At 37.4% G+C, this 22,549-nt stretch overlaps 1 protein-coding gene across 1 annotated transcript in view; it reads left to right on the top strand.

The window, feature by feature from the left end:
* The window catches only part of LOC145996606 (uncharacterized), a 117,814-nt gene that overhangs the window by 33,181 nt on the left and 62,084 nt on the right, over positions 1–22,549 (top strand). The window contains exon 3 of the mRNA XM_083133178.1: positions 1,417–1,922. Within this exon, the coding sequence (XP_082989304.1) occupies positions 1,417–1,922 (506 nt within the window). The remainder of the gene's footprint in view (positions 1–1,416; positions 1,923–22,549) is intronic.

Genomic DNA, 22,549 nt, shown 5'->3' with positions numbered 1-22,549 from the left:
ATCAAAATTAAAAAATAAAATTATTGCAATGGTTGGCTATTGTACTTGACCCAATAAAATAAACTTATTGTGCGAGGCAGATTCATATGAACGAAAAATAGCCCCAAAAAAATAATTTACCTCAAAATGACAAAAATGTATTCACTTGTTTAAATTTTTGATTCATCGAAAAGTTTGTTAAGGAGTTTAGTTCGTGTTTTAAGTCTACTTTATGCACAGTAAGGCTAATCAGGACTGAACCTACAGTTTAAAATGGAATTCGAACCCCTATGTGCCTCCACCAGGTATCGAACATGGGACCCTTTGATTACAAGGCAACAATGCTACCACTGTACCATCAGGGAGGCATCGTTTGTTAAGGGGGATTCTCAAATTCGGTTTTCACGAAATCGAGAAAAATAATATGTGACTGAAGAAATTGTACAGTTTGTGAAGATAATTACTTTTAACACGTTGCATGTTTTAGGCTGTCTCAATAGTATACAAGTAAAAGTTATTTGTTGCAAATAATACTAGTTGCCTGGAGATATGATAATCTACATGGGCATCACGCCAGCATTATACTTATTTTAACATGTGTTGGGCTCTGATTGTAACTGTTTGCATATATGCAGTTTACTGCCACACAAGCGGTCATTCTTCAATCTGGTCACAAACTACACAAGCTGGAAACATTGTTAGGATGCAATGGCGACACCAACCCTGCCTGTTTATGACCTGCGAGGGGTGGAAATGCAGATCCCTCAAAATTCTTAGATACATCGAAGTGCTCGGTTCCTACACTGACATCCACTATAGGCAACATCTGCTACCTATAGGTAGCCATAGTCAAGGTGAAGTGATCAGCATGAGACTAGCCAGTACTCCTTCCCCCAGATTCACCAGAGCCTTTTTGATTAGAGTTTTGGTGATCATTGGAGCTCGGATGTTGCCTGAAAACTCCCACCTGAGATCACTCACTCTGGGAATCAACTACACTTCATGTAAAAATAACCCATGCACCCTTGTAACTCAGTCCCATAATTGCTGTAGAGAATGGGTTCCCAGAGTACATTGTGCTGCATGACGGTGTACTCTAGCATACATAATATCAACTTCTACATCAGAGTGTGTGTTCATTGTAACATCTGGTGTAGAAAAAAATATTACTGAGGAGTCATGATACTGACTGATAGCCTTCATACCAAGCAAATGCAAACAAATAAACAGTGCAGATGCAATCTTATGTCATGGAGGATAAATGTTATCCTTCATTCACCGTTGAGGTGTGCCTGGGAACACTGAAGCAACCTTTCTTTGTTGGTGGCTTCTAAGCTGCACAATTAGAATAGTGATTTCTGTAGGAAGAGGGAAGGGTTGTTTTATATATGAAAAGGCAATATCATAAAATTTATGTATCTTGCGGTTGTATTTCAGAAGCATTCTGCATCCTCGTCTCGTGGTAGTGAAGAAACTATGCCTGCTCCAGTATCTGATATGGGTTTCCCTCCTCCAGAAGTGACAACAATAAAGTCTGAAATGGAAAGTGTTGATTCATTAGTTTGTGAACAATCATCTCTGGAGAATGTTTGGCTTCCAGACGAGTCATGTGTCAAGACTGAAACCAAATCATTCGAAGATCCTCCTAATGTTGACATCAATTTATCCAGTCAGTACATTGATGAAACTTTAGTTGATAAAATTGAAAGTGAGAGAGATGAAAAATTGATGCATTTTGAAGGCACAAGTGAGGAAGCTCCTAGTGAACAGAATGTTTCTGAAAGTGAAGGAGTTTATCCGTATGACTGTAAACAATTTGTGGAGAAAGTGCCAGCTGAGGATAGTGACAATGATGCGTTAGTATTAAATGATGACGAGGACAGGAAGAAGAATGCAGTGATCACCGAAGAAGTGGAAGGCCAAGGGACAGATCCTGGAGAAAGGTAGGTGAAGGAAATTTTAGTACAAGGATTGAAAGCGAACATGACAGTACTAAAGTTCAAAATTGCTTATTACGTACGAGTTACAATGAATTAATTTATTGAATATTGTCACCAATGCTGCAGTGGTAGTGGGTTATTCCATACAAGATCATCCAGGTATCCAACCCACCATCTCAGATTTGGATGAAATTTGGTGTGTGATATCTGTGGATAAATATAATAACCCATTTTTTTTTTGTTTTAGGAATATCAACTCTAGTTTGAAATTTATAGTTCTTTAAAATTTTCTGCCATTTGATGGAATTTTTTGTGAATTTACATGCTCTACTTCACATTGCTTAAAAGTTTCAGACCCAATTATTAACATGAAAGTTTGAAATTTATCATAATACTTAATGAAAATTTTATGGTGATTTCAAATATCACATAAAATGTAATCATATGTCTCCAAATGCTTGCAATGTGAAAAAGTGTGGTGTTTAATATGCACATATTTGCCTCTGTAACTTGTATATTAATTTTTACAAACTTGGACTAATTGCCATCAGTGTTGGCTATTTTGCCTCTCTTTTGTATAAACAAAACACAACTGTGTGGTTTGCTGTTTGTACAGATATTCAAGTTTGTAAAATATAGAGCATTGTGAACCACACAATGAAATGCATGGTTTTTACTAAGCAAAAGTAGAAGCACCTGTTCAACCATATTCTGGAAGTATGTACGTGGTCCATTCCACGTCAAATCAACGAAAATAAATGTACTTTTCAGATTCATGTCAAGTAATTCAAATAAAATTTACATGATTGTTTCTACCCATGAAATGATGACAATAAATTTTTTTTTCAGATTTTTCAGTTGCTCAGTTTTTTTGTGTAGGACCCCGTAAAAAAGTCGAAAAATTGCAAAAATTAAGGTTCAGGTAATTACAAAAAATCATTTTTCTCAGCTCCTATAAAAGCTAGAGAGTTCAATTTGGTTTCATTTTAAAGCTCCTGGAATGGGCTATCATATATGTCACTTGGCAAGGTTTTGTGACATTAATAGTTCATAGTTCAATGTCACAGAAAAAATTATATGACCCCGTATATATCCAAAAGTATATTTTTTTAAAATCTGGAAAAAAAATTGCTTACTAATGTGTTTTACATGTGGTAAACATTTCATAATCATATTGCAATGGGATCATGGTGAAATAAAATAATGAACTTGTACCTACTCACCACTTGATTGCAATTTGTATTGCTTCCGAGGATATTTACAGAAGAATTACACAGTGTACACTTCTTTTTAACAACTTCTGGTTAGCATTGTCCACTTCTTGCTTTGAAAGGTTGTAAACTCTTCCTGTTGGATTTACCCTGGGGTCTACTATTGAAATAACATCACTCCTATCGGATGGAAGGTGAAGGTCCATGAGGATGTAAGAACATCTTCACTGTTTGATGTTCCTCATCCGAGTCTAAAACACACCCTAACCGCCATTGTCCCATCATATCTGCACATCTAGAACCCAACCATTTCTGTGATTTCATGATCACCGTCAAAAGTTGTTTTGCTTTCTACTCTTGAGCTGTTAAAAGAATGAAAACACCCTCACTTGCAGCTGATTCATGTTCAGTGGAACAAAGGAGTGTGGTTTCTTGTCTGAGTACCTGGTATAGTTCTTGCTGTCATTGTCGTGAGTTTCAAAGCCTCTTCTCCTTTATGCTGTTCAATTGTACTGTACTGGAGATGTATCGACTCAATGTGTCCATTTGCCCAGTCATACAACTGTCGTGGAGTCATGATCTGGTCATTGTAGGTCATTTGAAGACTGGCTTTAGCTGCAAGTCCTTTAACAGTCCCACCCACACCATCACATGCACTTCTGCCATGTGGTGTGGCAAAAGGATGCCACTCTGATTTGATCCCAAAGTCTGATTCATGGTAACAGAGGTTGAGAAAATTGAGCCTGTTTTTATACTGAGAGGCAACACCATCACCGTAGTAATAGATCAGGCTTGGTTTTGTGGTAAAATGAGACTGCATGAAACCAATTAGGTATTTCTGGAAAAGGTGCACCGCTATTGTGTAATGAGTGAGGCAGTCAGAAATGATGACAAGAGATGTATGCATCAATGTTTTTATTGTTGAATCTTGGAAATAGATTGTGAAGGGGTGAACTGTTGCCTGTGCATTGTTCCAGTGGAAACGTTGGGCTGCATCCTGGAGAATGAATGAATAGTTCTCAGCGAAGTCGCAGATTACAAGATATCCACCTTCTTTCAGAGATTGCTTCAGATGGGTGAGGTAACTGGACTGTTGACTAGCAAGAAATTAATGTTGAAGAAGTTTTGGCAGCTTTTCAAAAAGTATACTGACGAATTCTTCACTAGATTTCACTAATGTCTCAAGAGATGTTCTTTTTTCAACTTGTATCCAATGTTTGTAGGTGATGTTTTCAATGCAGTTGAGCTCGAAAGCTTCTTCAATCTTCCCTTGACTTCTTCAAACCCAGAACAGTTTTTGCAATCTCCAAAGTAGCAAGTTTCAGTCGGATTAGCACACACTACATACATCATAATATCTTTGTAAGACTTAATTGGTCTATCACCTTCCATCAGTTCTTTCATCCTACAATGCATAACCATAAGTTTTGGGTTTTGGTGATTGTACATACACAAACACTGTGGGTTCCACTTGCACCGGCAAGAACACAGTACTTAGGATTGAGTTCACAAAACTTGGAAAATCCTATTTTCAGCAGTGGATATATCTGTTTCTGCTGCTTCAAAATCTAAAGTTTTACCAGGTTTAGAATCAGGACATGACATGACACCTTTTTCTTTAACCAGGCTTTTATCTTTCCTTGCAATGTAGTCTGATACTCCAAATTCATCTTGAATGTCTTTCAAAGTCCAGCTTTTAGGGAGCGTTGTCAATATTTGCATCCTGATGCTCTTATCATCTGTAGAATTAAATTTTCCCTTCAATTGGTTGATAATTTCATGTTCAGGATCTGAATCTATGTTCAATACTCTGCTTTTGAACACTGCTGCTGCTTTCTTAAGCTTTTGTTGAAGGTATTTCTTCTCACATAATCGTCTTTTCTGAATAGGTGTTTCATTAAAAGCAATCAAACTTTTGTTCAGAGCATTTAGAGCTTAATCTTTTTCTGGGGTACACAAAGGATCTAATTGTTGAAATTCTTCAACAGAACTAGATTCTAAATTATGTCTGTTTTCTGCAGATTCTTCTAACTGTTTGTGGCAAGTATCACAAATTTTGTAACCTTGTTTAAGACAAGTAAATGTTTGCGCCAAGTTCTTGCTTACAGTTCTTAGGTTTTTCTTGAAGGAATTATGACTTGACTTTTCGAATGGATTGCAACAGTACAGTACATTTTACTTGAAGCTGCTGAAGTGCCAGTGACCATTATTTAGTAATTGCTAAATTAAGAGAAAGACTCTCGGTGATAAATCATAAGCAACAAAATCTAAAAGTTATAAAATTTGATACAGGAAAGTTTACTGATGAAAGAATTAAGAAAGATTACCAAATTAAACTGTCAAATAGATTTGATATTTTGCAGGATTTAAATGATGATGAAAATATAAATGAAACAGACGTAAATAAGAATTGGGAGCACATACGTAATGCAATAGAATCAGCAGCTAAAGAAAGTATAGGATACCATAAACCGAGAAAAAGTAAGCCATGGTCTGATAATTAATGTCATAATCTAATAGAAATAAGAAATCAGGCTAGACTTAGATGGTTAAATAACTCTGATGATACAAATCTAAACAATTATAATAGAATAAAGCGAGAAGTTAACCGCTCGTTTAGAAGTAAGAAAAGAGATTACTTGAAATGCAAAATTAACGAAATTGAAACAAACAGCAAAAATAAAAATATCAGAGATTTATATAAAGGTGTAAATGAGTTTAGAAAGGGGTGGCAACCTAAAGTAAACTTGATAAAAGATAAAGACGGTGATTTTCTAGCTGACCCATGTGATATTCTAAATAGATGGAAGAACTACTTTAATGACCTTTTAAATGTCCATGTAGGAGATAAATCAGAAGTAAATGAAGTCCACACAGCAGAACCTTTAGTTCCAGAACCTAACTTGACTGAAGTTAAAGATGCTATTAAAAGGCTAAAGAATAACAAAGCACCTGGCATTGATTTAATATCAGCTGAGTTAATTAAATATGGTGGAAATTCATTAATATGTCAAATTCATAAATTAATTTGTTTAATATGGAATAAAGAAGAAATCCCTCAACAGTGGAAAGAATCCATAATTGTTCCTGTGTTTAAAAAAGGTGATAAAATGAACTGCAATAATTACCGTGGAATTTCTCTACTCTCAACAACATACAAAATATTGTCTAACATTCTTTTAACTAGACTAACCCCATATGCTAATGAAATTATAGGTGATTATCAATGTGGATTTAAACGTAACAGATCAACTACAGATCAAATTTTTCACATCAGACAGACACTTGAAAAAAAGTGGGAATATAATCAAAATGTCCATCAGCTATTCATTGATTTCAAAAAAGCATATGATTCGGTCAAAAGATATAAATTATATAATATATTAGTCGAGTTTGGAATACCTAAGAAGCTTGTTAGTATGATAAAAGTATGCACCAGTGAAACAGAAAGTAAAATTCGTGTGGGTATTAATATGTCTGACAAATTTACAATTAATGATGGGTTAAAACAAGGAGATGCATTATCTCCATTGCTCTTTAATTTTGCCTTAGAATATGCTGTTAGGAAGGTAAAAGAAACTAAAGAAGGACTAAAATTAAATGGTGTGACTCAGTTGTTAGCATATGCAGATGATGTAGACTTACTGGGGGATGATGTGAATACAATTAAGAATAATGCTAAAATATTTTTCAAAACTGCTAAAGAGATAGGTTTGGAAGTTAACAAAGAGAAAACTAAATATATACTTCAGGCCGAAACCAAGTGTTAGGTAATAATCAAAATCTAATTATTGATAACAACTCGTTTGAACCAGTTTCCAAATTCAAATACTTAGGAGTAATATTAACAAATGAAAATTATATTAAAGAGGAAATAAAAAGTAGGCTTAATTCAGGAAATGCATGTTACTTCTCTCTTCATAAACTTTTGTCTTCTCGTTTATTATCTAAGAAACTAAAAGTTATAATATACAAAACAGTAATTTTGCCTGTAGTATTATATGGATGTGAAACTTGGTCCCTTACATTGAAAGAGGAATATAAATTGAGAGTATTTGAAAATATGATCCTTAGGAAAATCTTTGGACCTAAAAGGGATGAGGGGACAGGTGAGTGGAGAAAGTTACATAATTTAGAACTACATAATTTGTATGCATGTCCAGATATTATTAGAATAATTAAATCAAGAAGACTTAGGTGGGCAGGCCATGTGGCACGAATGGGAGAGGAAAGAGGAGTTTACAGGATTCTTGTTGGGAAACCTGATGGTAAGAGACCTGTAGGAAGGCCAAGAAGAAGATGGAGGGACAACGTTGAGATGGACCTAAGGGAAATCGGTAGGGATGGAAAAGAGTATATAGAACTTGCTCAAGATAGGGAAAGATGGAAGGCCTGTGTTGCTGCAGCCATGAACCTTCGGGTTTAAGAAGGCTAGAGAGTTAGTTAGGTGCTGAAGTTGATGGTTACATGCTGGTTACTGAATTCTGGTCCAAGGCAGTGATAAACTAAGTCGTTTTTCCCCAAATCTGTAAACAGAAAGGTAGAGCTAAAACAAAGATCCTCTTGGGCAGTACACCACTGAACCTTCCGTTCCAAGAGATGATCACAGACGGAATGTAGCTTGTCTGAACAGGATGAAACATGTATTCTTTTGCTGGCACTAGGAGTGCATGTCATGACATGCTATCTCATCAAGTGACAGTGTCACCCACTCCTAAATGTTAAAGGCCTCCCCGATGGCACAGTGGTAGCGTCGTCGCCTTGTAATCAAGGGGTCCCGGGTTCGATACCCGGTGGAGGCACAAGTGGTTTGGATCCCACTTTAAACTGTAGGTCCAGTCCTGATTAGCCTTACTGTGCATAAAGTGGACAACAAATCAATCAAATCCTAAATGTTAATTATATTGTATTTTTATATTGTGTCGAATTAAAAGGAAGACTCGGAGGGGAGGGTTTTCATTGATTGAATCTCAATTAACAATTGCCACAGAGGGGGAAAAATTGCAATATTCAGCTGTACCTAATTGTTCCAAAATTATTTTTTAATATAATCCCATTGCAATCCCATTATGAAATGTTTACCACATGGACAACACATTAGTAAGCAAAATATATTTTTTTGAGATTTTTTTTTTAAAAAATAATCTTTTGGATATAGGACAAGGTCGTCATAATTTTTTTTGGTGACCTTGAATTATTAATGTCACAAAACCTTGCCAAGTGACATCATATGAAAGCCCATTCCAAGAGCTTTAAAATGGAACCAAATTGAACTCTCTATCTCTTATAGGAGCTGAGAAAAATGCTTTGTTGTAATTACCCAAACCTGACTTTTTGCAATTTTTTGACTTTTTTACATCCTGCACAAAAAGCTGAGCAACTGAAAATCTTATTTTTTTTGTATCACTATAGATATAATCCATTCTGTGAATTTTGTTGAAATTGGTGATGGTCAAGTTGTGTGGCTTGTTGATTTGACATGGAATGACCCACATACGTTTTTTTTATAGAATAATCCATTTATAGAATGATTTCAGAGGGAAGTCAGCATACCACAACCGACAGTGTGGCATATTTTGTGAAAGTGAATATTGAATTATTGGGAGTAGTAAGCTCAACTAAGTCCCCACCGAACGTTTCTTAAGAGCATGAGGAATGATTTCGACAAGTCTCTTTCGTGCACTCATTTGGCTGTGAACTGGGACATCCACCCTCATGCCTATTGCGCCGGCCCACATAGACCAACTTTTGCCCTTAGTATACATTTTGCATGTGACGTGATATTGTTAAATTGGCTGTGTTACCCCACCCCCTTCTTACCTCTTCAGCTACTTTTTTATTGTGCTGTAGCTGACATGAAGATGTTGTTATCCCAGAATAATTTATTTTCGATTTCATATGACCATCGGTGGATTCGATGGGTGATGTTACCGGATCTAGATGTGCCTCCCACCCCTTTAACACCTAAAATTACCCTAGCAGGCACTTTGTCCAACCTTTGTAAAACTAGCTCCTTGAAAGTTAGTTTTAACTCCCTTTAAGGTGGAATTTAGCTCTTTTATGCACATCAGTTTTGGAAACACTGCCATGATTTTCATAGAAGGCAAGGAGAAATGCATTGGACTTGTGGGAGTATTATTTTATTTTTTCTCCTGGGAATAATAAACTTCGATGGCATAGAAAAATATATCAACGAAGGAGAACAGATTGAGGATCTAATTGACAGGCAGAAAAGTCAAAACTTCCATTTGATTAGCCGTAACTTGAAGTTGTCGTGAGGAATACATGGGATTCTGAAAATTGTTATTAATCATATTTTCAAATATCGTGTCTACCTTAATAATCAACATAAAAAAATACATGGGGAGAAATTCTTACTTTCTCATACACTGTGTTTCTTGTAGTAGTAGTAGTAGTAGCAGTGCTCATTCGGACGATATTGAAATAAATGTACAACCAGTTTGAAACTGTAACTCTTCCCCTTAAGCTGTTTACAATTGTTGATGTCACAAATATTTAAAGCACTAATTTACAACTTTTTCTGACAAGTCCCACTTCTTAATTTGTTTTTTGGGGAGTTTTATTTGAGCTAGGTTTCTATGAGAGAATCCATATGGTAAAATCTGTGTTGAGTTCATCCAGACCAATGCTGAGTGCCATTGATAACAGCATTAGATTTACTACAAGAATATGAAATAAAATTCGTGATTATTTGCACCCTGTCCCTCATTATAAAAATAATATGGCAATTGTTAAAATACCTTTTACAATTATCCTCGGTTAATATTCTTTTTGATTGTTCAAGGATTTTCCATCAAATCTCGACCCCTTCTTCCTCTTTCACAGGATTTCTTGTTCAAATTCTGCCACTCCAGTCTCAGCAAGCATTACTGAGAAGTTTTTGATATGCTTTCATCATAAACAAGGAAGACAAAATTTTGTGAGGTTTTTACACCGTAATGACAACCTACCATTCCTAAAGTAGTAGAGCTTTTTGATATATAAAAGCTGACCTAAATTATTACTGTCATGTTCATTTACAATCTGACATTTGAGGTTTCTTATGTTTTTTTTTGTCTCTTGTTTGATGTGTGTAGCTTGAAAAGAGCGAATAGGATTTCCAGGTGTGGCTGCAGTGCAGGGTTATCTGGGGTAGTGGTTGGCAAGTCATCAAGCAATGATCAGTATTGATCCATCACTACCCCCAAACAGTTGATCATGTCTGTTTGCAAACAGATCATGAATATTTTTCTAGATATTATCATGGGATACAAAGTACATAGATATATTTTTTTTTTGGCTGAAATATACAAGTGTGAGAACTTAAGTATATAACAGTAATTAAAATTTAAAAAAAAGGAGGGGGCGTTTAGGGTTCGAACCAAGGTTACGTTATTTAAGGCATGGATGTTCTTCCAGGTAATGAGAAATTAAAATGTACCAACTTAAATGCTACACGGAATTATTCATCGTGTGAACGGTCTGAAGTTCGGCCAATGGAAAAGGACAATGAAGTTCCTTGTTCATCGGTCTTCGTTTACAAGCCAAATGTTGTTTTACATGTAGGAATCAAAAATTGAAAAATCAGAAATCAGAACACTGGACACTGAAATATGTTACGAAATAGTGTTTAATACATCACTGTAGAAATACTTACAATCTCTGGTCGCTCACCGACACAAGACAAAACACTCACGGACCCATAACGCACCGGGTCAGAACAAGTTAGCAACGCAGACCGCTGATGGTTGATGTTTTACGTAAACGCTATGTTTCTAGCACCATGCCTAACCAGTTAAGTTAAAGAAGTTGAAATCACAAAGCTAGGAATCTAAACATGGTCCAGAAGAGAAAACAACTTCTCTCTGACCTATAAAGGTGCTGAAAGCTTTAACTGTGAATGTTCTAAAACTGTCTCTCTAAAATGTGAATGTCGAACTGCCAAATCGAACTGTCTATTTCCACTCTAACTTTCCACTGCCTCTGCTAAGTCCTTACTTCGTCTTTTCTTTCCGTTCTCCGAAGAATTGTCCTTCACTCTATTGGTCGTTGAACTTTTTGCTCCGCCCACACGTAGTCACTTCTGCATGTAGGGGCGAGAATCGTAACACACGGGGGTGATAAGGGTGAGAATCGCTTAACATAAAAACACAATAGCACCTTGTTTGAGAGCTGATCTCGAGGAAGAAAAGTACCATGTTCCAATTAAATTTAATTGCTCACAGCTCAATTTATATCGCTCCCAACTCGGACACTTCGTTAAAGTTGTGTCTTCCTTGGCTGCCAAAATCCCACTGAAGCGAAGAGAAATGTTCTGGCAGGGTTGGAGTTCAAGATTCTCTGCTATTTACTCTTGTCAATTCGATGTCAGTGAGCCAGACGGGCTGGCGGCGATCGTGGAAGTTATGCGTCTCGTGGAGAACACCATGTGTGGAGCAATTGTCTCGATTCCGAGCCTGGCCACCTGCAAAATCTCACGAGAACAGAGGATCTTTGTTCAAAACAAGGGAGAAAGTCTTCTTGGGGTTTTAAATTTTAAATGCCCGAAGTTCCGTGATAGGCTCCATCTGGGCTTGAAATTATCTTGACGTGAGCCAGAGTTTAGATGAATTTGTACGGGACAGATATGGGAGTTTATTGCCGGACACACTGTTTCCTTCACCTTGAAGTAGGGGCGGTGATATATGGGAGGCTTCATGGGGAAAGAACGCTGGTTTCTCGAGGCAGCTGGGTTTCTTCTCAGAGAACAGAAAAATAAAGATCTTGGGGGAAAGCGTAGAAAGACCGATGGAGATTTGTAATTGGCACATCGGTTATACATCCCCCTGCTCCCGAATAAAATTTGCTGAACTGTAGGGAAGCAAATTTTTTCAGCTAGCTGTTGCATTGCCTCCTGCAGGACTTCTGATGTGTCTTGCCTCCCGATGTTAACTTAGGTCAGAATGTAACCCTAGCACCCGTAGACTTAAGTGTTCGGGTCACATCTGCCTGTCTCTTTCCTCCTCCCATTGCTGTAGTTCTCTGGTGCGGCTTCTCCTCCTTCCTGGATTGGCTCTGGGCAAGTGAGTTGTCTCCTCGCTGCTTCATCTGGTGTTCATGGCATCATCTTCCCTCTTCCAACTGCTAACTCTGGTGTCGAGTGGCTCAGGAATACGGTTGGTAATAAAGGTGGGCTGCCCTCCTTGTCTAGTCATCCTGGAATAGTAGTCCGTCCTGGCCTCTTCTTCTGCCATCTGGTCTGCCTGGCTGGAGCTCTCGTATCGGCTGGAGAAATGTGTCCGGGGACTCCTTGGTGCTTCCTCTCTTGCCATCTTATTGGCCGTAGTATTTTATTCTGTGAAAGTTTTAAAGGCATTAGAACATGCTTAGTTGAAAGTCTTAATTTATCTTCATGCACTTTCTTCACATGTCACAACTTCAAGTCTCTTTACCACTTTAAGTTCCTTGTCTTTGTGCACTTGGCCACTATGTCTCTTGATTACATTTTTATGAATAATGAAAATTACACAAAAATTTGTAGCTTCTACAAAGATAGTATGAAAATCAATACAGGATTTAATAAAATATTATATAAAAATTTGTTGGCTAGTTTTGAAATTAAAAATTGAAAAATTACCGATACACATATTAAAATAAGAAAATTCCCTTTATTTTATATTCTTCATGCACCCTTCTCTTCAACTTATCTCATCGTTTTTAGCTTATTTCATATTCCATTACTGGGCTCAAGGCTTTACCAACACAAGTCTATTCCACTACCACACTTCATAGATTAGGCAGTATTTACTGTACGGGCATTCAGCCCCTTACATGTGCATACTTAAAACTATAATGGCCACTATGGGCAAACCTTCTGTTCTATGGCAGGAATTATGTGTGCATCATAGGTACATTCTTGATGCTATGTAAAGCATAGGCCTCCTTGGGCAACTTAAAAATTACACAACCCTTATAACAATACCATCCTTGTTATGTGTTGTTGGCAAGTGTATGTGGTAGATGTATTTATTCTGTGTCTTATACCTCACATTAAGTTAAAATATGCAACTTGAGCCACTTAAGATGCAAAAATTTAAATATTCTCCTTATCAACATAAAAACAAACAGTGAATACTTATTATGGAGATCTAGCCTCCATTTTCTCCTGATCAAAGTTAAATGGTGCATGAAACTAGTTATTATAAAAACATAATCCTTATTTTACTATACAGACCCAACTTATTTTCTTCATCATACATCACTGGCCGTCCCATGCCTTGGTTGGTCTGGTGTGTCTAGCCTATCAAATATCAACTATAATAAATCAAAATACACATTTAGATAAAAGTAGATAATCAAATAATAATCCATTGATATTAACATTTTCCTGTAAATATTGACAAATAAATGAAACAATCAAAACAACTACTTCTCCTAAGAGAATAAAAAGATTACATGGCACTATGACTGTGCTAAATAAACAAAATTATAAGTTTCACCACTAACTAGACATTAATAAAATGATAAGGTGACTTACTGAGTCACGTGTGTGCATATATAATGTTGCACCTGATTACACAAGTTTACAAAAATGAGGATTACAAAATGATAAAAACATAAAATTTAAACACACCAAAATAATAGAGGATATGATTGTTTAAATATAATAAAGAAGTTAATATGAGCAAATGCATGAGATCATTACAAACAGAAGACCTAACACCACCTTCTGTTAGTTACATCATAAACACAAATCAAAAGATTAAAATACAACTATATTACAAGTGTATGCATGTGTATGAAATTTTGCTTTTGGTCGAGTGTAATTGTTGTCTTACTTACTCTTAAGCACTTGTTGCAATGTTTTAGCCACACAGGGCTATTTTATGAGGACTACGTAGTTAGGCCCTAACTTCTAGCAGCCAAATGTCGACCTGTCACGTGGCTGATAGAATCCAGGAACCGAACACGTGGCTGATAGAATCCAGGAACCGAACACGTCCAAACCCAATCCGCATGTATATATAAAAGAGTCCCCCCCTTGAATCCGACAGCAAGATGATATGTTGATAAAAAAAAATCCCTTAAAGCCTAAAGAAGGCAAAGTGTAAAATAAAATATGCTCCGCGCATGAAAACTGTCGAATTCCGCAATGATTAAGTCAAATCCATATTTAAATCATGTTTAGCTCACGCTGCCATAGCGTCTTATGAGCTGTTGGGAGGACAGGTGACACGCGGTGTGCCCCAATCTTCCTCTTCCTAACTCCTTAACTTCCACACCAAAAAAAATCTTTCAAGTTACCCGGGGTATACCAAAAGTATTCCAAAATGGTGGCAAAATAAATTTTGGGTTCTAGTCTCCTTTGAGAATAGAAATTTTGATCTTTGAGGTTCTCTATAGCAAGAAATTAACCCTAGGGAGATATATAAAACGAAGAAGTTGGTCTCCATTTTCATTTTAAATTCTTATTTATCATCAGGTCATCCGTCGCATTCAGCAGGTACAGGTAGGCACACATGCTGAGAAAAATATTAAAGTTGATGGTTGCAAAACCATTTATAATGAATTGTTACTTAGTAATTATTATACTGTATGATTACACAAGTCACAGGTATCCTGGTTTAATCAGTACATCGAAGAAAGGTGATTTCGGAAAATAATTCCTCGGAACGTCAAAAATTTTCTAAAAAATTAGCTGGCAACACTGATTTTCACTAACTTTAAATGGTAGTTGGTTGCAAAACATCTATAACACTTATATTAAATAATTAAACAAGTTTTAAGTAAATATCATGAAATAAAAGTAAAATTTTTACATAAATTCGAAGTTTTTCGTTTAACGAGCCTCCGATACGACACCTTCGTATAAAAACTGGATATTTAAAAATAAAATTATGCAAGTCCTGGTTGATATTTTGTAATTTCCTTCAAGGGTAGTCTATTTATGACTCCAGTAATTAGTTTTCATAAAGATCCAACTGTAATTAAGCATTTTAGGGTTGATTTAAAATTAAAGTTCTCCGCAAAAGTACTAGTTCAGACAAAATTTTGATTTTGATGTCACAGTAGTTCAATTTTATGAAGCAATACAAGCTTAACTCTTTATATTTAAGTAATTTATAGTTTAATTGTTATTATTAAGTTCTAAGTGTAAAAATTTGTTACAAAAATTGTAGCTTTTATGCTGAAAATTCATTTTAAGTGCCTTATTTAACAGCGTAACGCTTTTAAGTTTGGAAAATAAAAGATAAGCCAAATATTGTTTTTAAGAACCAATTTTTAGGTTGAAGGAGAAATAAAGAACAAGATTCTATTTACGCCATCCTGAGAATCAAGTGTAAAAGAGTCTCCCAGCCTCCAGTCCTTTAAGAGGACTTCCCTTATAAAGTATGTGTGTTATGTAACATGTGCGTCATTAACATCCTGTGGAAAAAGATCTGGTCTCTTACCCTTCAACATCCTGAGGTACAATGTCTTTTTACCTTCGGTACAGTGCCACAGCTTCATGTTTTCCACATGCTGATTGGTTACCATCTGGCCGGTACAGCAGTCCAACAGTGTGAACACATCAACTCTCTCCTCCTGGTAGCAGTAATAGGGACCGGAGAAGGTATTGCAGTATTTCCTGGTTATGGCATCCAAGAAGCTACTAAGAAAGTGTGTTTCCAAAAAGATTAAGTTACCTACAGAGACATTTTGCCTTTGGGACAATTGTGCATTTATCCTGGTATTTCTTTTGTTTCTTTCACCCGTTGTATTAATACTAGCCATGTACAGCTTATGTTCCCAGTTCATCTCTTCACCAGGTGGCAAGTCAAAGTGTATTTTTACTGCATTGTCAATGGGATAATTTAATTGAAGCTCTATGGGTGCAAAACCAGTGGAATGGTTGACACTTCCATTCAACAAGTTAACAACTTTGGTGACATGCTCTGGCCAAGCATTATGCGCGCCTTCACAGACCACTCGCATAAGCCGGTTCAAATCCTTGTGTATCCTCTCTACTAGGTTACTGCTCGGTTTGTATACCGGGGTGTAAGCAACCTTTATGCCTAGAGAGGCTAATGACTGTACATATTTATTTGCCTTGAACTGGACTCCGTTGTCACTTACTATTAAATTTGGGATCCCGAAATGTAAAAAATAGATATCAATTAGCTTCCGTAGTATGCTGTCGGTAGTACTGTTACGTAATGTGTAAGCGGTTAGAAACCTAGTTTTTGCATTTTGAATAGTTAGTAAGAACCTTTCACCTCTCTTACCCCTTGGTAATGGGCCCTGAATATCTATGAACAAAACAATATCTCTACCTTCCATACTGTGCATTAACAGCGTTTGTCTAGGTGGGTGTGTGTTATCTTTAGTACTCTGACATGTAATGCAGTCTGCAACATAAGATCTGACATCTTTCCTCATATTTCTCCAATTATACAGTTTTAAAATCCTTCTCATCATTTTGTCTACCCCAAAATGTCCTAAATTGTCATGGTAAGCTCTAAGAACTACTGGTACAAATGATTCTGGTGTGCAGAGCTTCCATTCATTCAAAAAATGATAATCCCTAGTAACTAGCAAGTTGTTTGACAAAATTTTGTAAAACTTAAACCAATTTCTAGATCTAGTTGAATTTTCTGTGTGCGTACCCTCCAAAAACTGTATGATAGGAAGAAGTATGGGGTCTTTTCGTTGCTCCGCAGCTACGAAGTCAACGGAAAAGTCAAGTATCTCGTTACGGAACGGTTCACTTGTGTCATTTATATGTAAGTTTTCGGTTTCTTTACTTTCAAAAGTCCTGCTTAACACGTCTGCCAGACCATTTTCTTTGCCCTTGCAGTAATCTACTTGAAACTGGTAGGCTTGCAACTGTAAAGACCACCTGGTTAGCCTAGCATTCCAGTTTTTTGAGCTGTTTAGCCACTGCAAAGCATGGTGGTCACAAATGACTGTAAATTTAGTACCAGCTACATATTGTCTAAATTTAGAAATGCAAAAGATTATACTCAAACACTCTAGTTCAGTAATAGTGTACTTTTCCTCATATGGTCTCAATGTTCTACTTACATAATAGATGACACGAGGCTCCCCGTTATCAATTTGAAATAGATATCCCCCTATGCCAATTCCACTCGCATCTGTCTGTATGAAAAATTCCTTTTGCATGTCAGGGTGATGTAATGTAGCATCCCTGGCTATGGCATCCTTCATAGATAAGAAACTATTTTCTTCTTTTCTACCCCACTCCCACTTTTTGTCTTTCTTAAGCAAGTCTGTTAGTGGTTTACAGATTTCTGAATAACTGGGAATGAATTTTCTCAACCAGCCAAAAGCACCTAAAATTTTCTGTAGTTGTTTCCTAGTTCTAGGTCTAGGAAGTTCAACTATTGACTGTATCCTATCGTGATTTATGTGAATCCCCTTCTGATCAATTGTATGGCCTAAATAGTTTATTTTCTCTTTGCAAAAGAAACTTTTCTTCAGTTTGATGGTCATGTTAGCAGCCCTAATCTTCGAAAATACTTCTTTTAAGAGCTCTATGTGTTCTTCAAAAGTCTCTGTCCTAATACACAAATCATCTACATAAATCATAACCTTATCTGAAAGTGTATCCCCCAGTGTTCTATTCATAGCTTCAGTAAAAGCTTGCACTCCGTTCGAAGAACCAAAAACTAACCTTTTATACTGGTATAGTTTACCATCGAAACTGAATGCTGTAAGTGGTTTAGACTCTTCGGTAATCAAAATCTGGTAAAAACCTGAAAACATGTCTATGGTGGTTATGTATTTCTTGCCTTGAAAACCTTGCAAAGCCTCATCTATCCTAATAGGCTTTGTTTGAATCAATTTCTGGTGCAAGTTGACATTACGCATGTCAGTGCAAATGCGCAGCGACCCATCAGATTTCGGTATTACCACCAGGGGGTTGAGGTGACAAGATTCACTAAATTCTATTATATCCCACTCTAAAAGTTTCTGTAAGTGTTCCCTGACTTGAGATTTATAGTTATACGGTATGGGATAAGTCTTCGCTACCAAAGGTTCTGTGGTATCTACCTCTATTTTATGTACATACTTATTGCAACACCCAGGCTTGTCATCAAAAAGATCATTAAATTCTAATAAAGTATCTAAAAGTATATCCTTTTCAGTAGGATTTAAAATTCCTGCATCTTGTGCCTTTTGAAAGAGTTCTTGGGATGTGGCCTGTGTATTACAATGAGTATTCCCAACTGGTACTGTATACCTAGGTTGCTTGCGTACCTGGTTACAAGGATTATCTAAATCCTGAGTGCCTTCAGCAAGTGGTAGGGGTAACAATGGTACTACTTTACTCCCTTGTTCAGTGTTTAGTAACAACTCTCTTTCCTTCAGGTCTAGCTTAGCCCCTAGTGCAAAAAGTAAATCTAACCCAATCAAAATTCTTGCTGCTAGTTCTCTGACTATTAAAAATTGTACGGTTACTATTTTACCCCCAATATTCACATCTGTAATGAATTTCCCTAGTGATTTTTGTCTCTTTTTCCCACTGTAATCTATCAGCATTATATTATCAGTATTAAGCAAGGTAGGTCTTGAAATTTCACTTGTTATTTCTCTTCAAACACTCTCAGCCATTACAGAAATTTCCGCTCCCGAGTCTACAAGTGCCTTATATTCTCTATTATTGAAACTTACATTAACAAATGAACTACATTTTACTTTGTTCCTGATATTTACTGGCAATGAAAGGTTTTTTGCACTATAATATTCCTCATTATCTTCAAAATCTTCATAAAAATTCAAATCAACCCTACAAATTTCATATTTATTGTCATCATTCACCAGTTGCTTTATTTGTGTTTCCCTGTCATCAATATCAATGGAGCTTCCCCCTTGCCTACCTTCTGTAAGAGGGGAGCCTAGGCATTTAAAGATCTGGTAGGCTGGTTACCAGTTCTAAATGGAGGGCTGTTAGGATTTAAGGTGGGGCCTTGTTCTGGTGCTCGGGTTCGATCCGCAGCCACCACTTGTGCATAAGTGGGACCCCAACCCTGGCTAGCCTGGTTGTTGGTTCTACGTGCCGGGGAGTTTCCCCTCCCGTTACGGTAGTTGAAACTATTTCCTCCCGTTACGATTATTGGTATAAGAGTTTGACCTGCCCCGGTATGAATTGTTGCGTCGCGGGCTGCTATCCCAAGTGCTACCCCGACGGAAGTTATTTTCAGGTCTTCGTGGGGGACTGGGTTCGAACCTAGGTCTTCATACCCTGACCTGCCTAGCCTGAAAGTTGTCTTGCCTATTTTGGGGGTACCGGGGTTGGAACCTCTTTTGGTCCTCCCTTTGGTTGGATTGGGACACTATGTCCAACCTGGCCACAATCTCTGCTGCCATTTCTAGGCTAATATAGGGGTGGATTAAGAGTGCCTCCTTAACCTTGTTGGGGAGCTGGTTGGCTATGATGACCGTTTTTTGCTGGTCCGTCATGCCCGTTTGTATGTTATTTAGTAAGTTGACCTGTTGCCAAAAATAGGAAAGCATGGAGCCCTTGCTATGGTCAGTATACCTACTATTCATTACCTTAGCTAGGTACGTTGACTTCCACGTATCTGATTGATACGTTGACAGAAACAATGCCTTGAACCCCGAATAGGTATCAAAATTCCCCTTTACTTGGAGGTACCAGTTCTTTGCTACGCCAGTTAGTAACTTCGGCAGGTAGGATAAGATATCCTTTTCCTGCACACCCAGCAAGCAAAACGACTCTTCAATGTCTGCCAAGAACTGAGAGGCTAGGTACTCAGGTCTTGCAGCACTGAATTTGGGGAGTTTTTCTAGGTCCCCAAACCTGATGGTAGTCCTTCTCCTTGGCTTTGGCTTATGCTCTACCCCGGAGTCACTGTCCGAGTCCGAGGAAGCATAAGGGGTGCTTTGGGATTGAACCTTAGGCTTAACCACCTGTTTTTCCTTTTTTATCTTTAACTGGCTAATCTCCCCCTGGTTGCTCTCATATTTCTTCTCTAGGTCTTCGATAGCCTTCTCTAGTTTGGCAATTTCCCCACTATTATCTTTCTTCCCTTTTACATTTTTAGACAGATTCTCGACTCTATCTAATCTGCTCTGTAATTTATTCAGAATCTTAGCATTTCCCTTTTCTAACTCGCCTAACCTAGCATTCATCTGATCACTCTCTTCCTTATTAAGCTCTTCAATCCCAGTTACTCTGCGTCTAATCACTTCAAGCTCTTTTTTACTCCTAGCTTCAAAGCTAATCTTATAAGTATTGAACTCATGTTCCCTGGCATCCCTTAATGAATTCATGTAGCTAACAGCCTCCCTGTTAAGCCTACCTTCTGCCTGCTGCACCTCCCTAACAATTAGCTCTCTATTTTCTCCCTCTGACTTCTCTACTCTTTTCTCTAACTGGTCTACTTTCCCTCTTGTTGCTTCACATTTCTTTATTTGTGCCTCTATCCTAGCATTAGTGTCCTCCCTGTTTCCCAATTCCTCATTTAATGAGTCTATTCTTCGACTCAAACCTGCGTTACTTGCATCTATCTTTTCATTAGTGGATTCTATTCTTAGATTTAATTGCCCTATTGCTTTTAACACTTCATTCATGGAATCCCTGAGCTCTTCCATTGAGGTTGCCATTTTTCTAGTTATAGGCATTCAAGTTTACAAAAGAGAGGAAAAAATATCAAACAAGTGTTTGTTGTTATTTTTAGCGGAGGTTAGTGCACTCGCGTGGCATGCAAAAAGAAACTATTTAGTGTCATGATTTCTTTATGAAATTTATAAAATTTAGGGCAAATTTAGAATTTTAGAAGTACATAACAAATGACAACTTGGCTTTGTAAACAAGTCCCTGTTCGGGAAAAGCCATTTATAACAGTAATTAAAATTTAAAAAAAAGGAGGGGGCGTTTAGGGTTCAAACCAAGGTTACGTTATTTAAGGCATGGATGTTCTTCCAGGTAATGAGAAATTAAAATGTACCAACTTAAATGCTACACGGAATTATTCATCGTGTGAACGGTCTGAAGTTCGGCCAATGGAAAAGGACAATGAAGTTCCTTGTTCATCGGTCTTCGTTTACAAGCCAAATGTTGTTTTACATGTAGGAATCAAAAATTGAAAAATCAGAAATCAGAACACTGGACACTGAAATATGTTACGAAATAGTGTTTAATACATCACTGTAGAAATACTTACAATCTCTGGTCGCTCACCGACACAAGACAAAACACTCACGGACCCATAACGCACCGGGTCAGAACAAGTTAGCAACGCAGACCGCTGATGGTTGATGTTTTACGTAAACGCTATGTTTCTAGCACCATGCCTAACCAGTTAAGTTAAAGAAGTTGAAATCACAAAGCTAGGAATCTAAACATGGTCCAGAAGAGAAAACAACTTCTCTCTGACCTATAAAGGTGCTGAAAGCTTTAACTGTGAATGTTCTAAAACTGTCTCTCTAAAATGTGAATGTCGAACTGCCAAATCGAACTGTCTATTTCCACTCTAACTTTCCACTGCCTCTGCTAAGTCCTTACTTCGTCTTTTCTTTCCGTTCTCCGAAGAATTGTCCTTCACTCTATTGGTCGTTGAACTTTTTGCTCCGCCCACACGTAGTCACTTCTGCATGTAGGGGCGAGAATCGTAACACACGGGGGTGATAAGGGTGAGAATCGCTTAACATAAAAACACAATAGCACCTTGTTTGAGAGCTGATCTCGAGGAAGAAAAGTACCATGTTCCAATTAAATTTAATTGCTCACAGCTCAATTTATATCGCTCCCAACTCGGACACTTCGTTAAAGTTGTGTCTTCCTTGGCTGCCAAAATCCCACTGAAGCGAAGAGAAATGTTCTGGCAGGGTTGGAGTTCAAGATTCTCTGCTATTTACTCTTGTCAATTCGATGTCAGTGAGCCAGACGGGCTGGCGGCGATCGTGGAAGTTATGCGTCTCGTGGAGAACACCATGTGTGGAGCAATTGTCTCGATTCCGAGCCTGGCCACCTGCAAAATCTCACGAGAACAGAGGATCTTTGTTCAAAACAAGGGAGAAAGTCTTCTTGGGGTTTTAAATTTTAAATGCCCGAAGTTCCGTGATAGGCTCCATCTGGGCTTGAAATTATCTTGACGTGAGCCAGAGTTTAGATGAATTTGTACGGGACAGATATGGGAGTTTATTGCCGGACACACTGTTTCCTTCACCTTGAAGTAGGGGCGGTGATATATGGGAGGCTTCATGGGGAAAGAACGCTGGTTTCTCGAGGCAGCTGGGTTTCTTCTCAGAGAACAGAAAAATAAGATCTTGGGGGAAAGCGTAGAAAGACCGATGGAGATTTGTAATTGGCACATCGGTTATAAGTATCATATTTTAACTTTTGGATATGGAAGAAATAGAATGAAATGGCATAGCTGTACTTTTATTACCACATTGTATAACTACTTTGAG

The sequence above is a fragment of the Lepisma saccharinum genome, chromosome 12 (genome assembly GCF_977018435.1).
Source record: "Lepisma saccharinum chromosome 12, izLepSacc3.1, whole genome shotgun sequence".
In the NCBI taxonomy this organism is placed as follows: Eukaryota; Metazoa; Arthropoda; class Insecta; order Zygentoma; family Lepismatidae; genus Lepisma; species Lepisma saccharinum.
Note: the sequence above shows the minus strand (reverse complement) of the source record. Positions and strands in the feature narration are given on the sequence as shown.